This window comes from Camarhynchus parvulus, chromosome 5 (genome assembly GCF_901933205.1).
Source record: "Camarhynchus parvulus chromosome 5, STF_HiC, whole genome shotgun sequence".
Classification (NCBI taxonomy): domain Eukaryota; kingdom Metazoa; phylum Chordata; class Aves; order Passeriformes; family Thraupidae; genus Camarhynchus; species Camarhynchus parvulus.
In genome coordinates, this window is record NC_044575.1 from 341,804 (window position 1) to 365,172 (window position 23,369).

Consider the following 23,369-nt stretch of genomic DNA (forward strand, 5'->3'; position numbering starts at 1 on the left):
TCCCGCCCCTCCCGGAGCTCGGTCCTGCGGCGGCGGCGGCTCCGCGCCCAGGGCAGAGGTGCGTATGCTAATGAGACGGCCGCACCCGCGCTCCCATTGGAGCAGAGCCGGCGCGGGGTGGGGAATATGCAAAACACAGCCAGGCCTCAACCAACGGGCGCAAAGGGCGGGGCCGGCTCGGGCAGCCCCGCCCTCCTCCCCGGCGGCCACCGCCCCCCGGGGCCGCTCCCTCACGGCGCCGGGACCCCCGGGACCCCCGGGCCCAGGAAAGCCGAGCGAACGGGGCAGAGCCGCGGCCGGGCCGGCCTGCGAACCGGGGCAGCGCCGGGCCCCGGCACCTCAGGACACCATTTCCAGCCCTAGCGTTACCGCAGCAGGAGCGGGCAGGCACCTGGGCCCGCGTCCCCCCGCAGCCGGCAGGCACCGGCCCCGGCCGGGCCCAGACAATGCACAGCCGGAGATGAAGCCACCCCGCTCGGGGCCCGGGACCGGAGGATTCCAGCCGGCATGGCCCACTCATGCCCGGGGAAGGAGCACGGGGGCCGTGCCGTCCTGCTGCCTCAGGGACACAAAAGCGCTTTTCACTGCTGTTCCCAAAGCTGCAGTGACTGCAGCACAGGCTCTCCTCAGAACCGGTTTGCTGTGAAAGAACTGTTCCCTTCCCACACAAAGCACTCCGTGGTACCTGGCGTCTGTACAGCTCGCACATCGCTGCCAAACCTGTGCCCGTCTGCCTCCTTTTCTCCTAACTACCTTAAAAACAGCACTAAACAAAACGGAAACCCCATCTATCCTTGTCATTAGTGCCCTCCATCACCTGGTTTTATTTAAAATGCTTTCTTTTGGACGCTTCTACCCTGCAACAACCACCAGGAATGAGCCTGCCGCATTAGCTTCGCTCACTCACGCACCATGCCCCGCACACAATCACCACAATCACTGCTTTTCTCCCAGATTTACCCTAAACCAGGTCAGGATGTCACAGCAGTCCTTGGGTAACCAGCTGGGACCTTTCAGTGCTGGCCCGCTCTGAGCCAGCAGAGCCAGCTGCAGAAAGCCCGGCAGGGGCACAGGCTCATGCTCTGGTGCACAGCCACAGCACCTGCTTCACATGTTGGGCTGGATGCTAAGCCCAGCCTAAAAAGCCCAGCCTAAATGCCCGCAGAGCCGAGCAGCTAGGCAGGAACCCTGAGGAGAGAAGACAAAGGACCCTGCAGATTCGATGTGAATCAAGCAAAAGCTGTTTGTTGTGCTTCTAAACGTTATTTACTTCTTACCTTGGTCTACACAGTCACACATTGTTTGATTTGTTGCTCTGCTTGGTCCACTCATCTCTTGGTTGGTAGCTCTGTTTTGTCCACCAGGCAACACACATCTTTTTCTTCTTCTAATTGGTAGAAGCTGCAAGTGTCATTTCACCTGGGTTGACACCCCTTTGTCTGTCAGCAACTCTTCTTTCTTCTTACATCATCAGCTTTTTTATCCCCAAAGATGACCTCGTTTTTTAGTTGCAGAAGGTCAGGCTGGTTCATTCAGTACGTGTATGTGTTCCTGTATATATAATCCCACAACACCCTTCATTCAATACTTGTCCATTTTCCTGCAGATATGATCCCACAACACCCTCCTGTCCATTCTGCAGGTAAATAAATGACAGAAGCACAGACAGGGCTCAGTGGCTGACAACGTGTCCCTGCCACAGCAGAAATGGGCTGAACCCCACCACCCTGCACACACAGAGCTCTGCCAGCTCCCCTAAAGCCAGGAGCAGATCTGCGGTGGTAACTGAACCTTAGTCCATAGTCAAAGCACCTGTCCAAGGGTCTCACATGGACTTCAAGTTCCTGCAGTTGCATATGAAAAATCCTGAATACCTGCAAATAGGTGGTAAGGCAAAGAAGCCAAGGATGAGGAGGCCCCATCAGACAGTGGAGAGACAATGTCTACAGCACCCCTGGCCTGGCACTGCTGCTCAGCCAGGAGTTGAGGAGCTCACCCCTCACACTTCACCTTCCAAGGGCTGCCTGTGACAGCACTGACATCCCAGAGGATGCCCCGTGCAGGGCTGAGGTCTGTGCTAGTCACACCTTTCTAGAGCTGACTGAAGTAAAGGGGAAAAAAAGCAAAAAGTCTTTGCTTAAAAAATGGACACTTGGTGAAAATTAAAAATCATGCATGAAAACGGTGGGAACCTGAAGATTTAAAATTATCTGTGCCCAAGAAAGTACAGTGCACAGTGAGGACCATAGGAATACAAATCCTCCAGCCACCACCACCTTCATCTCCTACACTTCTCATCATTTTTCAACTTTTCTAAAGTGTTTCAACCCTTTAAAAAGTGTTAAGATTATATCTAGTTGCAAAAATTATTTTCTTGCATTTAGGAATCCTGTTCCTGGTGCACTGATTTTATATGAACATCATCACTTACCTGTGAAAAAGTGAGGTCCCTTTAATAACAGGCTGTGTGCTTGTCCTGTACCTTGTGAAAAATATGAAGTTCTCAAAGTGGAAGCTACCCACGTGTGCTGTAAAAGTACCAATATTTGCTGTAAGTACAGACACTCTGTTATCTTTTGTCCTTCCCAGCTGCTCTTGGCAGAGAAATGCTGCTGTCAAAGCCATGTTGTTCTAAGAAATGTCAGGGCCAAAGCCACCATGCATTCATGACACTTTCTGTGCCTGTGCTCAGGGATAGCAGAGGAGGAGCAGCAGCCAGAGCAGAAGGGGAAAAAACTCAAAGGAGTTCTCTCAACTTCCTGCAACAAAACAGATCCAAACCAATCCCCATAAAAAAAAGTGGCCTTTTTCTTCTACTACTGGCAAAGAAAAATAGCAAAGCACTTACACTCACTCGGCAAATAGTCTCACTTCACTAAGCAAAGATAATGGGAGCAGAAATGGCCCTCGGTGCCTGCCTGGATTTTGGAAGACAAACAGTAGCATGGAGTTACTCTGTACAGCAGCAGTGGTACCTTACAATGCCCCCAGAAGTTCTCTGGACAAAAGGCCCCTAATAAAAGCAGAATAGCGGAGCTTTTTTATTTATTTTTTTTTTCTGCATGCTTGGAAGCACTGGAATAGTCTAGCTTTTTCTCTCCATCCTTGCCTGATTTCAATTTTTCTCTTTCTTTTAGCAGCACTACTTCAGATTTCTTTCCTTAGTGCAGCTCTCTGAAGTGGCCACATTTGAAACTCCTGTCCTGGGAGCAACCTACTTCTCCTTTTTATCCAGCCAATACTGCTTCCAGTTAGTCTGGAACTCACACTGGCAAATTAATACTTTCCTTAGTTTTTCAGCCTCTGCCTCTCCCTTGCTGGTACCGATGACGGATCACTGCTCTCTCCTCTCCATCAATAACTCACATTTCTCTCACTTTCTGCTTTGGCAGACACCTGCTTGCAGGCACTTATTGATTTTATTTTCCTTTACAAATAAAACCCTAGCATTTTCTGTGAAGCTGGCTTATTTTTGTAAGAAAGATCTACATGCTAAGACATTTTTAAGCTGAAAAAATATGGCCATATTGTACTAAATGACCTATTTAACTAAAAATTATACCATGGATTTTGAAATTACTATAATTTAAAAATCTGGTCTGAAGCAATCCTTAATATCACAAATCCCAAGAAGCATCCCTCAAAATACAGCATAAGGCAGCATTTAGCTTATTAAATTAAATTAAAAAACAAAAACAAAACCAAAAAACACCCACAACCCCCAAAACCAGCAAAAAAGAGAAAAATCCCGAGGTGTGCTTTCAACAAGGTGAAGAAGATGAGGGTCAAACTATCAAGTCAATAAAAAAATAGATAAAACTAGCTCATTTTGGTTGAGCTGTGGAGAAACTGTTTGGTGGAGAAACTATTCTCTGTTCTTCTTCAGGGAAAATGGGAAGCACCATAAACTGATTTATTACTGCGAAACATCTCCAGGATTTGGTGCCTGATGTACAGACACAGGGCTTTGAAATTTCTGTCAGACATTTGGTGGAAAGGCATCAGGAAAGCTTGAGAGACATTGGGGGAAAATACAAAAGTATGGACATGGCATTTTTTCCTTCTATTGCCACAAAACTGTCTAGCAACGTACCTGCTTCTGACAAACCCCACTTCAGAGACACAAATTCATTTGGATTGAATGGGAGTCTGATGTGGAAGAGCAAGCAGATTAAAACCCGAAACATGGATACAAAAATAAATACAAAGTGAAGGTAGAATGGAGCATCAGAACTGCTGCTAGAGCTGTGCCAGGAGAGGATGGCAGGGGAATGGGAATGTGAAGATCATAGTTGTGATAAAAACTTTTGTTTTCCTGTAAGAATTTCTTAGACTTTACAGAAAAAAACAGGGATTTGCATGGAGGTTTTAATTTCTAACTTGGGATAAAAACAGAGTCAGCGTGTTAGTCCTGCAAGGAGAGCTGTTTCACCCCTGGGTTCACACATCCCAATTATCCTCCATCAGAAATGCTGATGTGGCAGGATGTGCCCCAAGGGCTGTTCCCGTCCCTAAGGATGGCCAAGACCCGGTTCAGTATGCAGATGTAAACACAGAAATGCATCCAGTTTAGAGCAGCTTTAAATTGTATCTATCTAGTGATAAAAATAAGCTCCAATGGGCTGGAAATGGACCTGAAGGATTCATCCAAACTGTGAAAGAGGCATCACAGCAAAAGCTGCTGCTGCTGTTACTGAGCCCCACGCTGCTGGGAAATTCAATGAGCACTTGGATTCTGCCTTCACGGTGTGCTGGCTTTGGCTGGGGTTAAACCACGACACCAGGAAATTAAAGTTATGCTGTAGAACATGACTGAGCTGCTGTGTGTGGAGAAACAACACTCTGGAATACCTGCACTGACAAAGCAAGGTCTCCTTAAAATGGAAGTACACTTCTTGCCACAAAAAAGGCTGAAACTTGTACTCAGGTGAAGTAGAACTGAAAAGTCACTTCAGAAAACAAGTGACAAAAGAAAGGCTCAGCCAAGTTCAAAGCTTTTTTCAGAAAATGAAGGTACAAAGCGAACCTTGGTATAGCACAAATACAGAAATAATTTAAAGCTTCAGAAAAAATATTGGAAAAAAAATTATTTTTGTAGAGTCAAAAATTTGCCCAGAAAATTTGTTTCCCAATATCTACTTCATGCCTCTGTAAGACAAGAAAAACTAATGAGGACAAGCAAGACCACTAAAATCCACAGTTTAGAAACAGCACATGTAGAGTGAAGGAAAAAACATACAAGTTAAATAGAAACCTGAGAGAAAATTAATTTTAAAATTTCTAATGAATAAATATTACACTTTTCTATGTAAACAATGCTTAACTTCCAATGGTAGAGTGTCTCTACCAGCTGTCCCTGTGCATGCATTACCTAGATGAGCCACAGCAGAAAGTGTTTTGCAGTTTGGCCTGCTGATTGTATCCTTGCTCCATTATTCCAAAAGATGCCTCTGAAATGCAGCGAGCTGGGCTGCCAGTAGAAATGAGATGTTGTACCACAGCTAAAAGAGAATGAATGACTGCAGGCAGCTTATTCCAACCTTCTGTCAATTGGATAGAGCAAAGCCAAAAGAGAGGACAGCTCAAAAAGTGTGTGTGGAGGGTTGTTATTTTTATTATTTTGTTCTTTTTTTGTTGTTGGAGTTTTTTCAGCCTAGATGTGTCAGGTTTTCTGCTGTCTAGAGTTCACTCTGGAGTTTCTCCAGTACCATGTGCTCCCCTTGAAAAAAGAGGGATACAGTAATAGCATCATAACAAATTAATTTTATTTTGTCACTCTAACCCAGTCATCAGCTGAAATTAGGTAGCTATACAGGAATTAAAAAGCAACTTAGGACAAAACTACTGGAAATTAAATTCAGGGTTTAGTCCAATATTCATGTCAGTCTGTATTCCAGCTAGAGTTTTTATAATAAAAGAACAGGCTTTAATTTGTATTTTGCAGCATCTAGAGGCACTCCACTGTAAGTAGACAGCACAAAACACCTCAGTCTTACTGTATGAAAGCAGGAGGAAGGCAGAAAGCATCAAGTCCCTGTTTCTCAGCCACCTTCCCCTGCTTCCCACCCCCAGCCAACCCAGAGCAGCAGTGGGCAGCCTGGCCATGGGATGGTTTGGGTTGGAAGGAACCTTACAGCTCACCCAGCTCCAGCCCCTGCCACAGGCAGGGACAGGGACACCTGCCACCACTGCCCTGGTGGCACTTCTCTTACCTGAGGGGCTCTCTGTGAGGGGCAGAGGCACCTGCACAGCTGCGCTAGGGATTTTTTTTGAGGAGTGGGAAAGAAATTGTCAGCATGTGTCTGTGCAGACTTATTTAAACCTTTGGCTACCAATAAAATGCCCAATTTACTCATCCCTGCCCCCAAAAAACCCAACCAACCACACAATTAAAGCCAACAAAGGTGAGGAGTACAGAGCTTGTTTTAATTTTTGTGATTTTGTCACTCAAAACCTGACATGTCTCTAAAGGAATGGGAAACAGTAACATATCAAAGCTTCAAATTATTTTAAACTTAATTTTAAAGGGCAGTTTTATAGTTTTTTTAATGGTTAGAACTAGCAATCAATTTTATCCTAAGGCCCACTGCTGAATCTCACTGTCACAGCACACATCACACAGAGCACCATCACACCATGTCACCAAGCTCCAACCCACACACAGTAACACCACACTTCTTCAGGAGGCTTCAAGCTCTGCCCTTCCCATCCTTCTGCCCAGGCTTTCATGCCCTCCTGTCGATGCCCTGCCCCTGTGTGCCCTCTGCTCCCTGTGTGATTGCCCAGCACCCCTGGGCACTCCATGGCTCCTCACCTTCAACAGCATTCACCTGTCCTGCACAGCTGCAGCCACTGGGGATCAGCCACAGCCCCACTCCCAACCACCACAAACTCTGTGCCTGCAAGACTCTCCAGACTTTGGACAATTCCTCTGTAAAAGTGAATGCTGCAGCCCAGATTTACCTCTGAAATCAGCTTCTCACCAGGGTTTCAGAAGACAAATAATCACAGAAACTCAAACCATTTCCCTGGAATTCCAGCATTTGCCTACCACCCTTTTCTTGTACCAATTTAATTCCAGCTTTGCTTTTTGACTTACTTCATTGTCATAAGTCAGGGCACCATAACTATTTGGTTTTTAAATAAAACTGAAAATGTGTTTTTATTTCTTATCATCTACATCAAATGTTCACATAATATTTCTCCATGTATTTTCAATTCACAGTCCAGCCTACTTAAATTTGAAAAAAAAAAACCCAACAAAACCCCAATTCAAAACTGAAGCATTTTCTCTATGCCAATCTCAGTTCATAATTCTTGAAGCATTTTACCAATGTTACAAACTGTCCTTTGAAGGACTTACAGAAATTCAATATCTTTAAAGATACTTGATTCAAACAATTAAAATATCGGACTCAGAATGAGATACTTGATTCAACAACTAAAAGGTAATATCTGACTCAGAATAATATGCATCTGAGTTTATGTAGCTGACTTCTCAAAAATGCAAAAGGTTCTAACTATCACAGATGTTTTATAGCACTCTTTTTCCCCAGCAAATCACCAAACACTGGGTAGAAAAGGGACAATTCAAAAGCCACCAGGAGACAAACTAAGCAGAGATTTAAAGTTTCTCTCTTTGGATGCCTGAACACCCCCAGGTGTTTATGTTATGCCCTAGAGACTATAAACAGCCAATTAAAGCAGTCTGGAAACTGGACTGGAAATGGAAAGTCGGAAGAAAAACACACAAACATGATAGTGTGAGACTGAATTTTTATTTTTCTGTTGATAAACGCAAAGATCCTTCACAGCAGCAACAGATGCAGAAGTCACTTGCAGAAATGATAGCTCTTCTTAATATGTTGGTACACCCATGTGTGAGAAGTGTGTAGGGACTGCAGATTAACACAGTACAGGCACTGCTCAGTAGTAACAGAGATCAAGTTTCTTGAAGCAATCAACCCTTTCCTTATTAATAAAGGGTTCTTGGAGCATCAAAGATGATTATTAATTAGCTGGCTGTTATTTATTTTTTTTGTTACTGCAATTAAAAAACATTTTATCAAACTCCATGCATACTATTTATATGCCCAGGTACACCTCTCCACATTTTGTAGTAGTTGCCAAACCAGAACCAAATGCTACAATTCAGAATGAAAATGCTACTGCATTTAGCAGCTCTAGCTGCAGTGAAGTAAATATTTCATCAGAGTAACAAAACACACCCTGTTCAGTAATACAAGGGACATGGTTTGTAAAATGAACATTCCTATCTTGTATCCGTACCTTTCTGTAATATATATATTTATATATGGCTCTAAAACATATCTCTACTAATTAACAATTAAATTAAAACACATCCACAATTGGTCTGACTAGTGATTTTGGTCTCAATACTTTAAACATTAGTTGCTCCATAAAAATATACATTTCAACAACATGGTTGTAACAGCAACATGAGGCCTTTTGAAAGAGCCCTATGACATAAAAACAACCATGCAATTCAGTGCTCAATGTCATCTAACTGATAAATATTTATACTGCATTTTCAAATTACCAGTATCTCCCAAAGGTCTCTTTGCAGGCTTACCATGCTTACAGACATGCAGAAAGCAATCACATTTCTCACTTGACCATAGCAACCACTTTTTTTTTTTTCAAATAAATCAACTGACAAAGCACAAGCTTCAAGCTGTTATTTTTAGATTACTAACCTTTTCCTTTGTTTCACATATTACTTCATGTGAAATAAGACTAGGGATTAGCCACACAGCAAGAACTGCACTTCTCACTTTAAGCCTCTAAAAATCAAATTACTAACAGTCAATTAGGATGTACCCATAGCTGCCATACAAGTGAACTGATACCCAGTAGACAATGAAGTTAACTCTTCAAAAGGTGTAGCTTAAAACCCAAACCCAGAACCTAAACTACACAAGTACAGCATCAAACCTGGTAGATTCCAAAAAGTGGATCTCTGTCCAGAAATTGTCCAAATGGCACACAAACCCCATGGCACCATCAAGAATCCATGAGCTAAGACAGTAGCTGTCCACAGATGGAGATGTCCTTATTGAGCAGTTGTGATGTAGTACTTGTACAAACAAGAATCCCCCAAGTCAGAAGCAGTCAGTACTCAAACCCCAGACAAGTTCACATGTCACAGTAACCTGGCATATAAGACTCAATAACAATCAGTAATTTAGGTATTAATTCCAGAAGCAGTACATTCAATATGGAAATAAGACTACAATAAAAGATAATAGAAAGACAAGAATGGTATGACAATTAAGATGAATAATTCTTTTACACAGCAGAAAGTTAGGGGAATATCTGGACTTCTTTTGCACTGCATTTACATATCTTCTGTTTCTCAATATAAAAATACATCTAGAGAGTCAATCCAGAGATGCAAACAGCAATCATGTTTTCCCCATAACTGCTTTAAAATTAGTACAAAATAATGTGAATTACAGGAATGATTGTTGCAAATTTGTTAATGTTGGCTATTACAACATCATTATGTAAGAACACCAACTGTCTATTATTTACAGGAGAGGTAATACAATTTCCAGAGTAGTGAATTATAATTTAGCAGAAGTGTAAAAACAATGTACTTACCAAAACCATTACAAAATCTGGTATTGTTATCAGCTACACAGTAGATTGTGATTACATTTTGTAGTTGACATACAACTTATCCCTAAGAAAAGTGCCAAAATACTGCTACATAAGAATCTTCTTTTTTTAAAAAAAGTCAGTTAGCAAAACCCCCAGCCGATTTTACGCTAAGCAAATGTCAAAAGAAAGCAAGAAAAAAAGGATGCTGATTGTACAACTATGTCTTATTAAATGCCTTTGAAAAAATCTGTAAATCTATTTTGTCACTTAAAAGTCTGACACAAGACTTACTAAAAAAGCCAAGAGAAATATCACCACATACGCTTCCCCAGGGCATTTCAGGCCATTCTAAACCTACACATTCCTCCCAACCCGTGGGGCAGCATAAGGACACTGCAGACATTCTGAGACTAGCTGAGCTGCTGAGGGTTGCTGTGCTCAGGGGCCAAGCATCCTGCCGGGTGCCAGCCACCACCAGAGCAGCCAGGGCCCTGCTGGGGTCTACACTCCTGCAGGCTTTTAGTATCAGCCCAGGGGCTGGCACAGATCACTCTCAGCAAACCCTTCAAGGGACTCAGCAGGCTGGAGAAACAGGCAAACAAGAGTCACAAAGGTCAGCAAAGAAAAGTGCGAAGTCCTACACGGGGGGAAATAGCCCTGTCCAGCAGCACAGATTGGGGACTGAGCAGCTGCAGACAGCCTTGCAGAGAACAGCAGCGAGCCATGAGCCACCCACGGGCCCCTGCAGCAAAGAAACCCCACAGTGCCCTGGTCTGCACTGAAGGAGCACTGCCAGCAGGCTGAGGGAGAGCACCCTTCACTCTGCTCAGTCCTCCTGAGACACAGCTCAAGCACTGGGTCCAGCTTTGGGCACTCCAGCCCAACACAGAAATGGGCACACGAGAGTGAATCCAGTTAAGGGCCACAAAGGTGGTGAAGTGACTGGAGTATCGTACAGACAAGGAGAACTTGGGAGAGCTGGGACTGTCTCTCTCACCTGGAGAAGAGAGGGCTCAGGTGATCTCACCAGCCTGTGCCAATGCCTGAGAGGGAGGAGTGAAGGAAGAGCCTAACTCTTCCCAGTAAATCTAGGGATGGACAAGAGGAAGGGAGCCCAAGTGGAAACAACAGAAGCTCTACTTAAACACAGGAATGGATCTTCATAGTGTAAGGGAGAGCAAAACACTAGAACAGACTGCCCAGACATCTTCTGGAGTCTACATCCTTAGAGATATTACATAAGTCAGCTTGTCACACTCCTGAGCAACCTGCTCCAGCTGGCCCTCCTCTCAGCTGGGCAATGGGGCATGGACTAGATCCAGTCCCTCCAACCTCAACTGTTCCACAATGCTATGAAAAGGACAGGGTTTTATGACAGGCATTGGATCAACTGAGTCACAAAGAAACTACAAAATGCAAAAGGAATATATATTTTCTCTTTAAGTTATTGCACACAGTGTTAATTTTGCTGCCTTCGTTTTGCTGATCTCATCTTTTCAAACCTCGACTCCATTTCTTCCAGGACTTTTGGTGTGTATCGCACAACTAATTTCACCTTGCCTTGAGCTGCCTTCAGCAGTTCCACTGCCTTCTCATGGTGCTCCCCTTCCACGCTCTGTGAAGCACAAACCAGCTGATGTTAGTAAAGGCACACACTGAACACCGATTTTTACATTTTTTGTACAATTCTGTAAGTATAAGCAATTATATTTATATATTTATTTATATATACTCTATTTTCAAGACTGCATAAGGACAATGTAATTTCAGGAGTTACGTTTGAACAAACCAAGTGAGGTGATGATAAAAATGCTAATTAGTATTAGCAAAAGAGTAGTGCAAAAATCTTTATTTATGCTGAAGAATTAAATTCTGCAATGATAATCTTAGTCAATTATGAAATTACACTCAAAAACCAAAAGCTTCAGAAGACGTACTTAAAATTTAGTATTATTTTTCTTCTTTTGCACACATTTTAAATTTAGCAGTCGCCCTCAATTTGCTTAATAAATTGGCACAGCCAGCTGCAAGATAACTGCCTTTGGCTGCTTGCAATGGAGCAACTAACATGCAGGGTGTTGCTCCACGTGTCTCTCAGCAAACCCACACCATCCCAGTTCATTTCCTCTAAACTCATTATCAATAGCCTGACCCAACTAACTCAGGAAGACCACAATAAAAATGCTTTCCTATACCAACTCTCAGAATTTCTTAGAATTATATTACATTATCTGTTATCTAGATTAATCTCATTACAATTTTAAAGCAACACTTCTCAAAAATGGCATCCAATACGCTCCTGCACAGCACATATTTTATCAGCAACACTTCTTCCTCCCAAACTTATGAAACACAATGACAGGACCACTCCAAATCCACCTCCCACAGGTGCTATTAGAAGCTAGAGGGCAGGTGATGTACCTGTTGGGTTTCTCTGTTACTATAAAGTTACTTACAAAAAGAAAAACAACAGTTAAAAAACCCCAAGCTATTTCTCTTCTACCAGACTTAGACAACCACATACATCTGAATGTTTTCATTTTTGTTATTCAAGTGAACATGTAGGCTGCTCTGTTTAAAACTGGTAAAAAAAGGTTTGTAGAGCTTTGTTTAATTCTATGAAAACACCTAAATTCTGGAGTACACTAAAGACCTCGCACTTGAAAAAAATGAACTTGTTTTTCAGTCATATTCCCTGCAGTCTTGGCAATGGCATTTTCTATTATTACTATTGAAGCATAAATTACAATCACAGGAAAATGCCTGCCATGTATTATGATGATTCCACCTGTAAATATCAGATGACAAGGATTTTCTGAATACAGCAGTATTCTTAACAGCAATTTTTGCCCTTGCTGTATTCTTACAAGGGCTATATATACATATTGATCCATGTGCATGCATGCAGAGAGCCAATGCTAGCTGTCCCAGCTGCCTGATGATTAGGCTCAGATTTTTGGATGGAGTGGTGGTTTGCTGTCCTTAAGAGAGTCTGTGGGTGAGGAAGGCCCCCATCTGAGGACAGTTTGGCACCAGTGCCAAAATGTTCCCCAACAACAGAAGGCAAAGGCAAGCACAGTTGCATCAGTACAGCTGATTTCTCTGATGCCTCTTGAAGAGGACAGCTGGAGTCCCAGGTAACAGTCAGGAGTCAGGTATGTCAGAGATTTGTGCCAGCCAGGAGCTCCTAGAGTACAGACACGCAGGATCTGTACCCAGCACTATTCCTTTCAAGAGTCAAAACCCCTCAGAATCTAGTTTGACCCTCAGTCTTAAAATAAAACTTGCTTTACAGATGTAATAATCTTAATTTTAAGACTGCAGAGAGCCTCTCTGTAAATAAAAGCAAGTGCTTGGGAGATATTTATACGCATGTGACTGAAAGCTGTCTCAAGTCAAAGCCTGCCCATAACGTTTCCTTTCCAGCCTCCCCTTGTTTTACTTTTTGTATTGTTGATTCCTCAGAAGAGGATACTTACTAAAAAAATATAATTCACATCAGCACTTTAGACACGCAATTCTCAAAATACAGTAAAATGCTTGCTTCTGAAGCTCAGTATAGTTAAGTGGAAGGATAAAAAATACCATACAAGGTAACACCACCTTGTACTTCCATCTCATTACAGCTTTCATCATGCAGTAGCATTTTTACTATGGGAAAAATGAGAATCTGGTCAGCCAAAAGCAACATAGCATAATTTGCTACCTACCTTAGAAGGTGCAGAAAACTCTATTAGTAGAAATCTGCATCATGAAACTTGGATTAAAAAGGAAGGCAGTTTGTATTTTACAAAACTCTCTGACTACATTTATACAACCCCCCAGAATCTGAAATACTGATATACATACTACAGCTCCTTTTTGAGAAAGATTACCAAAGCATAATCCTAAAACTCTCAACGCACGCAACTCTGCAGAAATCTAAGCAAATTTGTTTTGGGAGGACAAAAAGAGAGTCTTTTGCCAAGATCAGAAGAACAAGGAGCTTGTGCTATGTGTTCTCGGTGCCCCCTCAAGTGGAAACAAGCAGCCACTGCTACATAAAAAGAGAAAAGCAGCTCCTACCACTCCGTTGACAGAAAGCAGCTGGTCTCCACGTTTCAGGCCTCCGTGTCTGTCAGCTATGCCTCCAGGGATAATCCGAGAGATATAAATTGGAGAATTTTGTTCTTTGCCTCCCATAATGTTGAAGCCAAGGCCTTCTTCTGTTTTGGGTAGTTCAACCACTCTGGGATGAGAATGACCTTCGCTAGCAGCAAATGCAGCTACTGTGGCCTGTGAGAAACAGGATTTTCTCATTTATAGGAAATTCAATACAGTTCCTTTAGCTAGACACAGTGAGCAGGCTGAAAATGTATTTTATCTCAAAGTATTTACACGTTAAGACAAATGAGACAATTAATTCCCTACCTACCAACACCAGCATGAAAAATTCAGAACTCCAAGAATAAAACTGAAATGAAAGAAATTTAAAAACCACAAGTCTTGTTATACCTTTTAATAACCTGTTTAGCTTATCCATTTTATCAGACATTTAGATAATAGCCTTCTGAATTTTATATAATCTTCTGCTTCTGAAGCAATGAACTACTGTATTTTTTGCAAGCTATGGTTTGGCTTTTACCTTTGCAGTTGCATTAGCTCTGACTTCGGGGCTACTGCTGATATCCACAGTTTCATACACATGTTCATACACCTTTAGAGACAAAACAGTTTCAGTATGAGTAAAAGACATTTTCCTGCTTAGGTAATGTAACAAAATATCAGGTGCAACTCCAAACAGAGTACATTAAAAGCACACACCTCAAACGTTACTCCCCGACTCACAACAAGAAGAGGCCATCTAACACTCTCTGAAGAAACAACTCTCTCAGTATTTTTGCTGCTCAGTCTCAGCCTAAGGCTCCCCTCATTGCACAGGACCCAGACCCCACCAGGACTTTGGGAATGCTCACGGCTGGGCTGCCACACCTCACTCCAGTTATTTTCTCTTGCTTGATTCAAGCTGGAATTGTTCAACACAGATGCACATAAAAACACTTCAGGGCTGCTCTTCAAGGCTTTGCTGACAACCCATCCCTCCCCAAAAGCTCCCAAATTTTCCTTCAACTTTAGCAACTAACTGAGAATCTTAGGGAAAAACAAGTATTGAAAACACAGAGACAATAAGGATACTAATGCTAGGGAGGTGCTTCCATTGCAGGCTAACCAACATCTCATCTGCCTGCCAACCATCTGTACTTGCTAAGCAACAAATACAGTGTCCTCAATGGCATGAAAACATCTAGATGACACCTGTGTCTACAAACAGGTTTTTTAAAAATCACTCCAGCTGTTATCATCAGTATTAACATAAGCAACAGCAATAGCAAGGCACATCCAATCACCTAAAAGTCTTCAAAACAATACATGGGATGAAGATGAGGTGGAACAAGACTCCACCTAAAGACGGTGTGGATTTAGCTTAAAAATACCATTTGGTACTTTGTCTTACATAGGCAATTGATACTTTGTCTATTCTTAAATACCAAATGGAAAACATCCTGTTAGCTGCCAGTAAGGACAGATTCTCAAAATAACCTTTAAGAAGTGATTTGCTACTAAGCCATTATTTTATACACCTATGGTGTCCCAAATTATTTTATTTTGAAATTACTTAAAAATAAGGCTTGTTCTGTTAAGCTCTGTAAATTAAACGCTGCTTTATGAAGTTCAAAATCAGCTTACTGCAGTGAGCACAAAAAGGAAAAAGTAAATCATACTGGTCTTTGACTGAAGGTAACTGTTACATCAAGTTAACTTACCTCTCTTACAGCATTACAGAATTCACTCTGCAGAACTCTTTGCAAAGCCTGTAGCTTTTGTGGTGGCACTTCTCCACTTCTCTGTAACTTTTCCAGCAATTCAATTGCTCTGCAGATGTCTATAAAAAAAATAAAGCACTAGCAATGAGGAATGCCTGAGGAATCTTAAGGTATCTTTGTTTTGTTTGAATGAAGGGAGCAGTCTGTGTGTGTGCACTTGTATACACTTTAAAACTATGCTTTAAGTTTTGCTATCCATAAAACAGTGACTTTACAAAAGGCTACAATAAAACACTACTTCAGCCTGTTATAAATCAGCCACAACAACAACCTGGACATATTTGGAGCTATCACTGACATCTGCATATTGCAAAGACAATCCAATTTGTCCTTAAAGGACTGAAATATTGGTATGTGTATTAAAGTATTGGAAGTGTGCACGTCATAATACTCTATGGATGGCATTTTGCTAACACCAGCTATAATATTATCAAATATTCAAAAATTAGTTCAATAAGGTATAGTCAATACTGCCCATAGAAGGAGGGCTGAAAACTATCTGGCCTATTTCTTTTCCTTCCTTAAGTGCTTATAAAACCAGCAGAACTCCTTTTTACATTCTCAGATGAGAGACAGCATCCTGAAGCCCAAGCCTCTTTCAGTTCCTTGAAATTTGTTCCTAAGAGTTGGCATTGTCCATTTTCCTCATAAATGCTGCTCTGTGTAATGAGACTTGACTCCAGACCAGAATGACACAAGACAGGCACCAAATGCAATATGACATTATCTTGGCAGCACCAGAAGAGCAGAATACATTCATATCCCTCAGCTGTATTTCCAAACTGTTACATTAGTGATTATTCTGAAACACAGAAGTCCTTGAACAGAACTCGAACAGTCTTTGAGAAAAGCAGATCGAAAGGATTACTTTCCTTATCACAAAGACAAAAAAGCAGTGGTTAATCTACTACATAAAATTATGCACAGATCATTTTAGAACACGATGAAGTCTGGAACACTGCTAGTCCCAAAGGCACTACCTTCCTTTTTTCTGTAATTAACCTCTAGGTACTCATTTTTCATGTGAATGCACACCGACTCAGTGGTATCACGGCAGCACAAAGGAGGTGTGAAAGCCACGAACCTCTGAAATAGGAGTGTAAAAAGAGAGCAGCCCTGTAACAGGATGAGAAGGTAGCAGGGTGCATGTTCTGAAATCAGGACACGGCCCACAGCAGTGCTCTGTCCATGACATAAATTATCAGACACATCAAGGCCGTGCAGTTGAGTGAACAAGGCAAACCTGAAGCACAGACACTGGTCATCCACGCACTGGAAACAAATCCTTCATGGGAGAACACTCAAGCACCACAGCCCCAGACTCAAATTATTTCTAATGATAGTTAACATTCCCATATATTTTCATCTGCCATGAGAACTTGGTGCTTTCTGGCAAGCATTTCCAAGCTTTATAAGCATCAGCTATCTAGAGCAATGCAATATCAAAACCTAAATGACCTACTAATAATCCCGTGTTCTACAGAGAACACATTTTTCACAGTTACTATTTGTATAACGGCAAAATTAAAAAAAAACACATATAAAGCTTATTTCCCAATATATATTTTGTAATTCATTCTAAACCCAAAACAGTTGGTGAAATTAAAGACATTCTAGATGATGCAAAATTACCAACATTCTCAGTAACCCCTGTGCTCAGCACCAGCAGTACTGATTAACATAGCACTTAATTCATCAAGCAGCCCATTGATCAACTTGAAGAGCTATGATCAAATGGAAACAGCAGCACTTCCAACCTGACAACACTCCACGGATTAGTGACAAATGTCATTAATCTATCAACTACAACAACACCACTATCATTTCAATACCTGCAGATGTCTGTAGACAAATGATTATTACAGGCACATAAAGGCTACAGCCCCATGTAGCCATTCCTGAGCCTACGGTCTGTGAGCCACATTAAGATGTCAGGTGTACAAACTTGCTATCAATCTGATTAGGATTCTGCAAGTAACTTTAAATGTTGACAACAATGTACTGATACAAGGAGTAGCTGTAGAAATGAGGACACAAGAATTCCAAGTGATAATTTATCTTTTTTCCACCTCCATGTTTTGTCATTAAGTTAGATACGCTCCCTACCTGTATCTCTTAACAGACTAAACATTAATGACACGGCACTTCTTACCCTAAGGTAAAATTGGTTTGTTTGGGAACCAACTCTGTCCTTCATTAACTACAGACTAAAAGCACAGAATCAGCTTTTCAAAGAGTGATGAGGATACACTGAACTGGATTCATTTTAGGTGAAACTAAAGCAGAGGACACATTTCAATAAAAAAGTGTTTTCAGATCAAAGGACCAAACTATAGCTATAAAGTAAAAACTCAGAGCAGTCAGACACAGCAGGAGAGTCAGATCCTCAGTAGTCAATAAATCATCTATCACGCCACAGTTCTTGCTCAGGCAGATAGAGACAATACATCCCATCAGCAGGACACTTTGCTCCCAGCAGCTGTTCTGCTGCATGTTATTGAGAGGATCCCATTATACCAGTGTGGAAGTGCAACTGAGCACAACTTTCTTCTACTGAACTGCACTGGGCATCACCAGCCAAAAGCTGAATATCCAATCTATCCCAGCAATACTGCCTTAGGAAAAAGAGTTTTGCTGGGAGTGAGGGGCAAAACACACGTTCTTTCATTTTTCAAGAAAAGCTTGCTGACTACTGTGTTGAGATAATTTGCTTCCTCCTGAATGACTAGCTGGAATATGATCAGCTGAAAGCTATCTTCCTCCCAACAGAGACACCATAGCTCAGCCAACTTTTCAGCACCAGAGATCAAAACGAACAGTACACAAGTGGTCCAGTGATGGATTTCAACAGGGATTGACACAGATGTAGCTCCAGAGGTGGATAATTTAAAAAACCCAAACCATAAAACTAACTGTAAAAAAGAATCCATAATGGAAAATTTGCTTTTCTTTTCACATTTTCTTCCTTCTTATACCACACTGCCTGTTCTTTACAAATAATTTTCTGGGATCACTAGATGGAAATCCTGAGAAGAAGAAAACATTTAAACTAAAAGAATGTGGTGGGGGAAAAGCCAGCAAGATGGCATGTGTGACCAAAATACAGAAAGAGAAAAAACATAGCATCCTCACAGATACTCCTGATTAATCACCTGCACTGCTTATGTGCAAGCATCCTAGATTCCTGAGCTGTGTGCAGAGCTAGCACATCACCACTAAACTGTAAGAAGGACTGAATTGTTAACTGTGGTTTCATTCCTGCCCTCTGGCAACTTTGGGAGGTGGAGTACAAGAATTTCTAGTGGCCCTTGTGGTAAGCATAGGGTACTGATTTAAAATCAGCTCATTTCTACACTATTCTCTCTTTTCTTCTGCTATATGCCAACAACATTAGTGGCTTTCACTTTCAAGCTAATTATGACTCATCATCAGGTTAAGTGCAGTCGACCCCACACAATTAACAGTTACCTATTTCTGGAAATAAGGCTCTTGCTTTTATAAAGGGCTCTCTTTTTCTTCTTTCCTTAAAAAGACCTATATGCCTGAAGACCAAACAGCACCTGTGCTTCACTGATCCCGAAGTAACTCTGCAGATTTGTTTGTTTTCAGGGACAGAGCACAGTGGCAGGGTAATGAGCTGAAGGATGGGACCTGAGCCGTAAATCTGCAGAACTCCCAAGCACAACTAATCCACTGCGGCAGCAGCTGCCCTAATTAACAAGCTCTGAGTAGAGAGAGTAGTTGAGCTGTGTGAAGCAGACCTTACATAACTCACTGTTTACAGGCCAACTCACACAGTTCAAGGGGTTCCTGGGTAGAATGGGAAGCAGGGCTGGCAAAAACAGAAAAACTGAGCTCCTCAGCAGGTAACACAATAGGACCAGAAAAATGAAGTGGGAATGTACAGTGTGTTATACACCTACAGAAACACATCTAGCAGCAAGAGCAAAAGTGGTGGTGCTAGTGGGAATGGTAGGGGGAAAAGTCAGAGCAATCAATCACCTCTACTTCACCTGTTTTCCTTTTCAAAAACATGAATTCTAATTATCAATAATAATTCCCCACATAAATTTCATTTTCCAGTCCCTACTGTCCTAAATCCATACCAACAAACCAATCATCTATACAAAACCATCTGTGGACCTTACACAGTACCAGATCACCACATTAAAGGAAATTTATAATTGTTTCTTAAAAACTGTGGATAAAAATCACAAACATACTACACAAAATACCCAACTAGGTTCTATACTTTATCTGTTTTGCTCTTAATTTCAGTTACACAGCGCATGTACGAACAACACAAATTAAGACTACATACTAGAAAAATGGGGTGAAAACAAATATGAGAGGTTAACAGAAGACAATTGTGAACAAATGAAGCGGGATCCCTGTATGTGTCAGCAGTCTTCTATAAAAGAACTAAATTATTATTCCTAACACACAGCTAACCGAGTGAATTCAGAACTCTAAGAATTCTGCGGTGTTCAGATGAAGTTTTGCCATGAGAGAAGCAGAAACCGAGAGACAGCAGGCTGAGTGAGAGCAGGCTGAAGCGTTCACAGCAGCCAAGGCAGAGCAGACACAGCTACAGAAGGCCCCAGGCGAGTGCCCCCATGGAAACTCAGCGGCAAGCCGAAAGAGAGAAAAACCTCCGGGGGCTGCACAAAAGGCAAAGCCCAACAGGTCAGTCCCACCGAAACGCTTCCAAGAGCCAGAAGCGACGGCACCCCGCTCAAATCCCACCAGCTGATCGAACGAGCAGCGGCTGGGCTCCTGCGGCAGGCCGGGAGGGCGGCACGGCCTCTGCTGCCGCCGCCCCGCGGCCCCGGGCCGGGCCGGGGGCTCCACTGCCGCCGCCGCCCGGCCGAGCGGAGAGGGAGGGAGCGCCCGTGCGGGCCGCGGCCGCGCTCACCTCGCTCCAGCCGCACCGGCTCGCCCAGCGCCGCCATCTCCTCCTGCCCGGCCCGGCGGAAGTGACGCGCCAACGCCGGAAGGGCGAGGCGGCCCGGCCGTGGCGGCGGGGGAGGCCGAGGGGAGCCGCGCCGGTGGCCGTGCGAGCCGGCAGGGGTCCGGCAGCTGCCCGACCGCCCGCCAGTCTACCTGGACATTATTCCTGTGAACCGTGCGATGCCCAAATCCTGATGGGAATTTCTGTGGAAAATGTCCTCTCCGTTTCATTCCCCGTGCTTTAGCGAGACTGAGGAGTATTGACACAACGCCACACTGCGGGGGCAGATCCTTCTGTGCGCCCGGAGGGCCCCTGGAGATGGGATATGTACATATGTTAAATATGTAAATAATGTTAAATACACGTACGTATACAGACTCATGTAGAGAGAAATGCTGTCTACCTGGACCTCAGCAAGGTTTTTGACACTGTGTGGAAAAACCAGTGTCCACAAAAAGACAGAAGAGTTCTGCAACTTCTTCAAACAGTGGACTCTATAGGCCCACTATAAAATATTGTATTATATAACAAATATTACAAATATATATCATAATCAAATATATATCAATAATATATATTATATATAAATATATAAATAATATATTATTTATTTTATATACTATTAATGTATATTAAATAGATAAGAATACATATCTATAAATATATGTAATATATATTATTAACATAAAATATAACTAAATATATATTTATATATTATAATTTTAATATATTCTATATATATTATACATTTGCATATTTATATAAATATTTAATTTTATAAATATATTTATATAAATATACTCATAATATATATTATAAATATATAGAAATATATAAATAACACAAAACTATATAATATATAGCAAACAGTGTATCTATATTACACATAATAGACACATTTTTATATCTACAAATATATACACACAAATATGGTTCTGCCTGTGTGAAATGTGAGACGTGCTTTGTATTTCCTGTTTGGCACCAGTTTAATCTCTTGTAGGGGTAACGCATTGAATTTACCATCTGTCTTAAATCACTGCAAGTACAAGCATGACATACTTACTGTGTGAGTTTCTTCTGGAAAAGAGTAGGGGACTACTTCAGAACATGTATTTATATGCTCCTAATTTATTCTGAGGGTAGAACTCTTCCCATTTGGCTTTGATTTTGTCCGCATTTTGTATTTTTTGCTTTGAAAGGGAATAGTTCTCAACAGGTCTCAAAGTGTCCGCCAGTGAGGCAGTGATGTACTTGCTTCTCTCTGTGATTTATTTCCATGTCAGTTCCTCTCTGTTTGAGGGCTGCTGCATGTGCATTTCAATGGGAAGGTCACACAAATGGAATTTTGCAGGTGAACAGAATTAAACCTTCACAGAGTAGTTTCCGGCAAGAAGAAGTGTTTTAGCAGCCAGAATTGTGAAATGCTTCTGGAATAAAATCCAGATGTTTCTATCAGTGGTGCAGGAGCGACCATTCCGTTAGAAGTGGTTGAAATTTTAAATAACCTGCTCAGACTTTGGACAGATTAGCCTATGGAGAAAATGAGTGTTCAGCAACGTTTCATCAGTCCTAAGCCTTTCTGAAGGACATACATGAGAGTACATGTTTAAACATCTAAAGGGCCATTCTTCTAACTTCTGGAAGGACTAAATAGTCCGAGGTTAAAGTGGCTGCTTTAAATTTCCTGTAGACCCAGTGACCTGGACAATGACATTGGAAGAATAAGAAAATCTGAAAAGCAAATTTTAAGTAGTGCTGTCACTGTCTACTTGATAGCACTCTCCAGCTTAAACCCCCATCACTCCAGCAATTCGCACTGATGTATACCTGCAGAAAAAAAACCCCAGCAAAACAAACAAAAAAAGCCAAACCAGAACAAAGTTTGGGTTTCTAGGTTGTGATCTGTGAAGAATACTGCTATTGTAATAGTTAGCAGGAGACAGGGTTTGAATTCCATCTGAAGAAGTGGAATGCCAGTGCAGGACCACAACGGAGGGAAGAAAAGTAGGGCTACAGAAGAAGAAAAAGCCGTGCATACCCACTTGCTTTTTCCTTTCTAAGCTAACATCCTAGCACACTGCTGCATTTTTACAGCACGGCATTATTTTTGCTGCGGTGTCTTAAGTTGCAAAGCTGGGCAGAAGTATTTCAGTTTGGTTTTTCTCTTCAAACAAAAAAATGTACTTAAAGTAATAGCCACTGTGTAAGTTCCAAGTCTGTCTTGATACACTGGAAGAGAGTGAACTGCTGAGTCTAGAGCATGCTGTGTTTTTCTCAAGAAAAATTAAATCCATAAATGGATGCTGACAGATTAAGCATTGACATGACAGACTCTTTGTGTCGTTTTAGTCAGGAAAACGAGATCCCAAACCTGGCACTCCAGCCAGAGCCTGATGTGTTTAGAAGTGAATGCAAAGGAGCAGACTCGGTTGGAAAAATTGATATTGCTCAGTACTTCCACATGCATCAAGATAAAACCATTAAAAATTAAAATTTTTAATGACAAACTAGAATGAGAGAAAGACTACAGAATAGCTAGGAATTTTGTGGCTAGGAAGTTCTTGAGATGTGATACAAAGCAGGGAGTCAAAGCCAAAGATGTCATGTCCGAGGTCAGCTCACTAGTCACAGGGCTACTGTATTTTCTAACATTTTTCTATCACCTATTGGTTTTTACATTTCCCCCTACCCCTTTAAATGCTTGCTTTTGTTTCAGTCCAGATCAAAACCAACTACAAGTACCACAGGTTCATTTTCTCATTGTAACAGTAAAAACAGTAATTTGCAGTCTTTGCATGAACATACATTGACATGTGAACAGAAAATTAAACAGTTCTGTGACAGTGGTCACAGGGGTTTTCAGGATGAGGGAAGAGACATAGATCTGACTCCACATTTCAGAAGGCTTGATTTATTATTTTATGATATAT

At 41.9% G+C, this 23,369-nt stretch overlaps 1 protein-coding gene across 1 annotated transcript; it reads right to left on the bottom strand.

Moving 5' to 3' along the window:
• Positions 1-7,761: 7,761 nt before the first annotated feature.
• On the bottom strand, positions 7,762-20,463 carry LIN7C (lin-7 homolog C, crumbs cell polarity complex component). The gene is made up of 5 exons (XM_030950080.1): positions 20,404-20,463; positions 15,429-15,547; positions 14,249-14,320; positions 13,690-13,899; positions 7,762-11,239 (listed from the first exon to the last, which is right to left on the bottom strand). Exons 1-5 carry the CDS (start codon positions 20,438-20,440, stop codon positions 11,084-11,086), a joined length of 594 nt encoding a protein of 197 aa, XP_030805940.1. The 5' UTR covers positions 20,441-20,463; the 3' UTR covers positions 7,762-11,083.
• Between the last annotated feature and the right edge of the window lie 2,906 nt (positions 20,464-23,369).

Bases quoted from the DNA above. Each gene is read 5' to 3' on its own strand.
- LIN7C (XM_030950080.1), bottom strand. From the start codon at position 20,440: ATGGCGGCGCTGGGCGAGCCGGTGCGGCTGGAGCGAG. The intron at 14,321-15,428 runs GTAAGTTAACTT...TTGTCTCTAAAG, and splicing joins TCTGTAATGCTGTAAGAGAG to GTGTATGAACATGTGTATGA. The intron at 13,900-14,248 runs GTAAAAGCCAAA...TGTTTCTCACAG, and splicing joins GAGCTAATGCAACTGCAAAG to GCCACAGTAGCTGCATTTGC.